The 6000-nt window shown below is 42.6% G+C and overlaps 1 protein-coding gene across 11 annotated transcripts in view; it reads left to right on the plus strand.

The window, feature by feature from the left end:
- ppef1 (protein phosphatase, EF-hand calcium binding domain 1) overlaps positions 1-3383 on the plus strand; it is an 85316-nt gene extending 81933 nt beyond the window's left edge. For 10 of the 11 annotated variants that reach the window (XM_043700225.2, XM_043700222.2, XM_087993145.1 and 7 more), the window contains 2 exons: positions 902-986; positions 3057-3383. In XM_043700225.2, the coding sequence (XP_043556160.2) occupies positions 902-986; positions 3057-3238 (267 nt within the window). In that variant the 3' untranslated portion in view covers positions 3239-3383. The remainder of the gene's footprint in view (positions 1-901; positions 987-3056) is intronic. The other variant, XR_006313108.2, reaches the window with a different exon arrangement.
- The last annotated feature ends 2617 nt before the right edge of the window (positions 3384-6000 follow it).

Below are 6000 nucleotides of genomic sequence, written 5' to 3' on the forward strand. Positions count from 1 at the left end.
TTGCAAGGTACTTTCAGTGTCCTACCCTGTGGAAACTGCATGATGTGTGGTTTTGATGTTCTGAGTGATTGAAATGGCGATTGCCTCAGCCAGAGGGTGGCAAAGCTGCCTCACAGCGCCAGGAGCCTGGGTTCAATTCCAGCTTCTGGCGACTGTCTGTGTGGAGTTTGCACATTCTCCCCGTGTCTGCATGGGTTTACCCCCCCAATCCTAAGATGTATAGGTTAGGTGAGTTGGCCACGCTAAATTGCCCACAGTGTTCAGGGATGTGTAGATTAGGTGCATAAGTCAGGGGTAAATGGGGAGTAATAGGGTAAGGGAATGGGCCTGAGTGGGTTATTCTTCAGAGGGTAAGTGTGGACTTGTTGGGCTGAAGGGCCTGTTTCCACACTGTAGGGATTCCATTCTAGATGGTGTTGGGAGTTTTCACTTCCAAATATGTCCCTAAGCCCCTCAGCCGACAGAGACACTGGTCGAAATCCCATTTCAAAGCAGTCGAGGAGATATAACCTCCATAGGACAGCAGTGACAATTTGAAACTTTTATACAAATGTTTTGGGAATTTAATAAAAGGAATCCCACCAACAGTTTTGTGCTAAACAGTAAAGATTTATATTTACATACTGCATCATTCGCCACCAAAGTGGACTGCAGCCGGTGTCGTGTATGTTTACCATGTTATTTACTGGTGTAACATTGGAAATGGATCTACCCACTGATGCTTAGCAAGATCGCACAAGCAACAGCTTGACAATGGCCAGATAATGTTTGTGTGATGTTGTTTGAGTGATAAATGTTGATGCACTGATAATGATTTACATTGAGTAACAGTGGCTTGAAGCACAAAAAGAGTTCAACAAGAGACATTAAATTGTGTTGACTGTCTGACTTTAACATGCAGGTTCAACCAAACCTGATTGAAACTATGTACAGGCATCGGGCAGATCTGGAAATAATCTTTGGAATGATTGATAAAGATCACTCAGGTAAATCAAAATATCTGTTCAACTTTTATATCAATTTTGTTAATGATTCCAGAGAGAGCTGGAAGGATGACGTAAAGTTTTGTAAGACTTTTACTGTAACAAACGGAACATGAGCAACATGGACTAAACAATATTTATGTCAGGAATTTAGCCTTTAAACTAACAGAAATGAAATTTCCTCTTAAACTTTAAATATGATAGAAATTCCATTTCACAATTACATGACACACAGTTCCTTACGTAGACATTAAATGCTTCCCATTCCAGTCCAATGTGATTCATAAGGAAGTGTTTACATCTCTTCATTTCCACTCCCAGCCTGGTAGTATGTAATTCCAGAGTTGTCTCTCATGTTGAGGGTTTTCTTGAAAACCCATCCTCTCAGCCTCATTTGACATCCACAGGGAATGTGATCTTTTCAAACTAAGCATTGACTGTCAAGATCCAGCTGGTCACTCTCTTTCTCTCTCTGTCTCTGTCTCTCTCTGTCCCCCCCTGCCCCCCACCACCATATCCTGGCTGATTGTCCAGAGATATTTCCAAATCTGTGATTTTCCAGAGGTATTTCTAAAGGTATCTTTGTGGCAATGTGAATCACATGGGTCTTGTATCCAGGCAGAAGTGCTGATTATCTATCCTTGAGACCCTGAATCTCTTTTATTTTTGAAGGCAATGGACAGTTTAATCTAAACTCCTGTTTAGATTAGATTAGATCCCCTACAGTAGGGAAGCAGGCCATTTGGCCCAACAAGTCCACACCGACCCACCCAGACCCACTCCCCCACCCCTAATGCACCTAACCCTATGGACAATTTAGCGTGGCCAATTCACCTGACCTGCTCATCTTTTTTTTGGATCGGCTGATTTTACATCCTGATGATCGGAAAACATTTTTAGGATTTTGGAGATTTTCCAACCACTGGAAACACAGATGTTGCTGCCACCGTTTCCAGCTGTGAACACCTTATACACTCTTTCTAGCAAAACATCCTCTAAATCGTTAATCATCCTTCATTTTACCTTAAACCAGAGACACACTGCCATATTTGTTAGAATTATATGACGAAATAGCATTTAAGATTGGTATCCCTAATGAGGAAATGATGGCAATATATAAGATCCCTCGGTTCCAATAAAGCCCATGTTTACCAGTTACCAGCCAATGCCAGCAGATGTATTGGCACTGGTAAAGTGTAAAACAGAGTTGACAACTCCCAGAATGTCCTGGAGAGTGTCCCTGACAATGAAGATAGAGAGATTGGAAATGAAGGGAGAGAGATTAGGAAGTGAAGGGAGAGAGAGACGGGTGTGAAGATAGAGAGGCAGTGAAGGTAAAGAGAAAGGGCAATGAAAGTAGAGAGAGAGAATGAAGGCAGAGAGCGAAAGAATGAAAATAGAGAGATGGAAGTGAAAGTAGAAAGAGGGAGTAAAAGTAGAGAGAAAGAGAATGAAGGTAGAGAATGAAGGTAGAGAGAGGGGAGTGAAGGAAGAGAGAAAAAGAATGAAGGTAGAGAGAGGGGGAAGTGAAGATAAAGAGAGAATGAAGGTTGAGAGAGAGAGGGAAGGTAAAGAGAGAGAGAGAATGACGGTCGAGAGAGGGGAGTGAAGGTAGAGGGAATGAAGATAGAGAGAATGAAGATAGAGAGAGGGGAGTGAAGGTAGAGAAAGAAGGTAGAGAAAGAGAGGGAAGTAAAAGTAGAGGGAAGGGAGTGAACGTAAAGGGAGTAAAGATAGAACGAAGATAGAGAGAGGGGAGAGTGAAGGTAGAGGGGAGTGAAGATAGAGAGAATGAAGGTAAAGGGAGAGGAGTAAAGGTAGAAAGAAAGGAAGTGAAGGTAGAGGGAGACAGAGCATGGGGTGGTTGATGGTAGCTTGTTGAGTTTGTGAGACCCTTGTTGAAACCTCCATGACTGGGATGTTCAAGCTGCAGTGTGATATGCGGTGGACCAGATTCCCCTTCATAACCAGGCAGAGTGCTTTACTGTCCAGTTGGGGGAGTGCCCTCAAAGCGATATGGCAGAGGAACAAAGTCACCTTGCCCAGTAATCAGCACCAAACTTTTCCCACTAGGAATGATATCCATTGAGGAATTTCGCCAGACCTGGAGATTGTTCAGTTCCCATCTGCACATTGACATGAACGATGAGTGTATCGATGATCTGGCTCGGAGTATTGACTTCAACAAGGATGGCAGCATAGATTTCAATGAGTTTCTCGAGGCTTTCCGATTGGTGCAGAAGGATAATCAATAACATTGTGAAAGAGAATGTCAGGATAATGTAAATATTCATCAAGTGGTACTTGCCTGTGTCCAGTTTCATCTCAACATTCATGTGTATGACATCTGCATGTTAATATACAGGAAATGTAAATATTTTTCTTGTAATAAATTTTATTCCTAAACTTGTTTCATTTCTGTTTTGCTATATCTGATCAATGGCATCACGCAATTACTTATTTATAATCTGACTACTGCTGGGAAACATATATACTTTATCAAAGATTTCAGGACCATTCACAAGAATACCAATATGCAAGAAAGCCAGTATTTATGCTACACGAAAGGAGAATGCCAATTGGTTGGCAAGTGGACTGAGCTCTGAATAGAGTTTGTAATGGAGAATGTGCCAATCAGTGATGATTGACAGTCAACTGTCAGACTGTTTGAATTTGAAACAAAGCATTTGAAACCATTCCTATTGGTCAGGACATTGTGCTGAGGATTGAGCCAGCAACTGACTGAGTCGAAACAGACAATGTGAGCATAAATTTTATTTCAGTCTGGAAAGACTGGTCAGCATGCTTCCCTTCATGCAGCAGGAATGTTAGTTCCCTCTGTATTCTTGCTCATTGTTCTGGTGAATGTAAAATGAAAAGCTTCCATAGAATGTGCGTTTTACTCAGCTGGTCACAAGTTCTGTACAACCAAAAAGTGAATGCAAGTCTTCAGGGTCTCCTCAGTTGCTGCATTGAAGATGATTTGTCCCCCCAGCCCTCTATGGAAGGGTCACCCCTCTGGAATGTGCATCATTGTTTGTGTCACTCCACAAGTTTGTACTGGGTCCCTGGTGGAGGTTGGCTGCACGGGATCCCTGGCTGGGCCTGAACCTGTTTAACAAGGACCACCATTACTCTAGGAGCTCAAAACCTACCAATCAACAGATGGGATCTGTCATAGAGTCATGAAGCCATGGAGCCCCACAGTATGGAGACAGTCGCTTTGGCCAAAACTGGTTCATGCCAGTCAAAATGTTGGTCCATGCTAACCCCATTTCCCTGCACTTGGCCCATATCCTCCTAAAACCTTCCTATCCATGTGTTTGTCCAACTGCCTTTTAAATGTTGTTCATGTACCTGAGTCAACCACTTCCGCTGGCAGCTTATTCCATCTGTGTACCACCCTCTGTGTAAAAAGGTTATCCCTCCGGTTCCCTTTTATTCTTTCCCCTCTAACCTTAAACTGATGCCCTCTCGTTCTCGATTCCCCAACCCTGGCAAAACGACTGAGTGCATTTATCTTATCCATGCCTCTCATGACCTTATACACTTCTATAAGATTGCCCCTCAGACTCCTATGCTCTAAAGAAAAAAGCCCTCGCTTGTCCAACCTCTCCCAAAACTCATAATTGTTGAGTCCTAGCAACATCCTTGTAAATTTCTTGTGTACTCATAGAACAGAGAACATAGAATGTTACAGCGCAATACAGGCTCTTGGGCTGTTGATGTTCTGCCGACCTGTGAAAACAATCTAACGTATACCTTTCCATTATTATCCATATGTATGTCCAATGCCCATTTAAATGCCTTTAACATCAGCGAGTGTACTACTGTTGCACAGCCCATTTCATGCCCCTACTACTCTTTGAGTAAAGAAACTACCCCTAATATCTGTCCTAAATCTATCACCCCTCAATTTAAAGCTATGTTCCCTCATGTTAGCCTTCACTATCTGAGGAAAAAGGCTCTCACTGTGCACCTTATCTAACCCTCTGATTATCTTATACGTCTCAATTAAGTCACCTCTCAACTTTCTTCTCTCCAAAAAATATAGCCTCAGTTCCCTCAAACTTTCCTCATTAGACCTTCCTTCCATACCAAGCAACATCCTAGTAAATCTCCTCTGAACCCTTTCCAAAGCTTCCGCATCCTTCCTATAATGCAGTGACCAGAACTGCACGCAATACACCAGGTGCAGCTTTACCAGTGTCTAGTACAGCTGAAACATGACCTTGTGGCTCCAAACCTCAATCCCCCTACCGATAAACACCAACACACCATGTGCATTCTTAACAACCCTATCAACCTGGATGGCAACCTTCAGAGATTTATGCACCTGGATACCGAGATCTCTCTGTTCATTGACACTGCCAAGAAGGTTACCATTAGCCCAGTACTCTGCACTCCTGTTACTTCTTCCAAAGTGAACTACCTCACACTTTTCCGCATTAAACTCCATTCGCCACTTCTCAGACCAGCTCTGCATCTATCTATATCCCTCAGAAACCCACAACATTCTTCGGCACTATCCATAACTCTGTATACCTTAGTGTCATCCGCAAATTTACTAACCCAACTTTTAAACCCAGATCATTTATAAAAACGACAAACAGCAGTGGCCCCAAAACAGACCCTCGCAGCACACCACTGGTAACTGAACATCAGGATGAACATTTCCCATCAACCACCACCATCTGTCTTCTTTCAGCTAGCCAATTTCTGATCCAAACTGCTAAATCACCTTCAATCCCAAAAGTCTGTATTTTGTGCAATAGCTTACCATGTAGAACCTTATCAAATGCCTTCCTGAAGTCCATATACACCAGATTGACTGCTTTACCTTCATCCATGTGGTTTGTCACCTTCTTGAAGAACTCAATAAGGTTTATGAGGCATGACCTATCCTTCATACAATCGTGTTAATCAAATGATTCCTTTCCAGATGATTAAAAATCCTATACCTTATGGCCTTTTCCAACACCTTACCCACAACCGAAGTAAGGCTCACTGGCCTTAC

Source organism: Chiloscyllium plagiosum, unplaced genomic scaffold, assembly GCF_037043375.1.
Source record: "Chiloscyllium plagiosum isolate Xiang-an unplaced genomic scaffold, Cpla_swu_hap1 HiC_scaffold_12, whole genome shotgun sequence".
NCBI lineage: Eukaryota > Metazoa > Chordata > Chondrichthyes > Orectolobiformes > Hemiscylliidae > Chiloscyllium > Chiloscyllium plagiosum.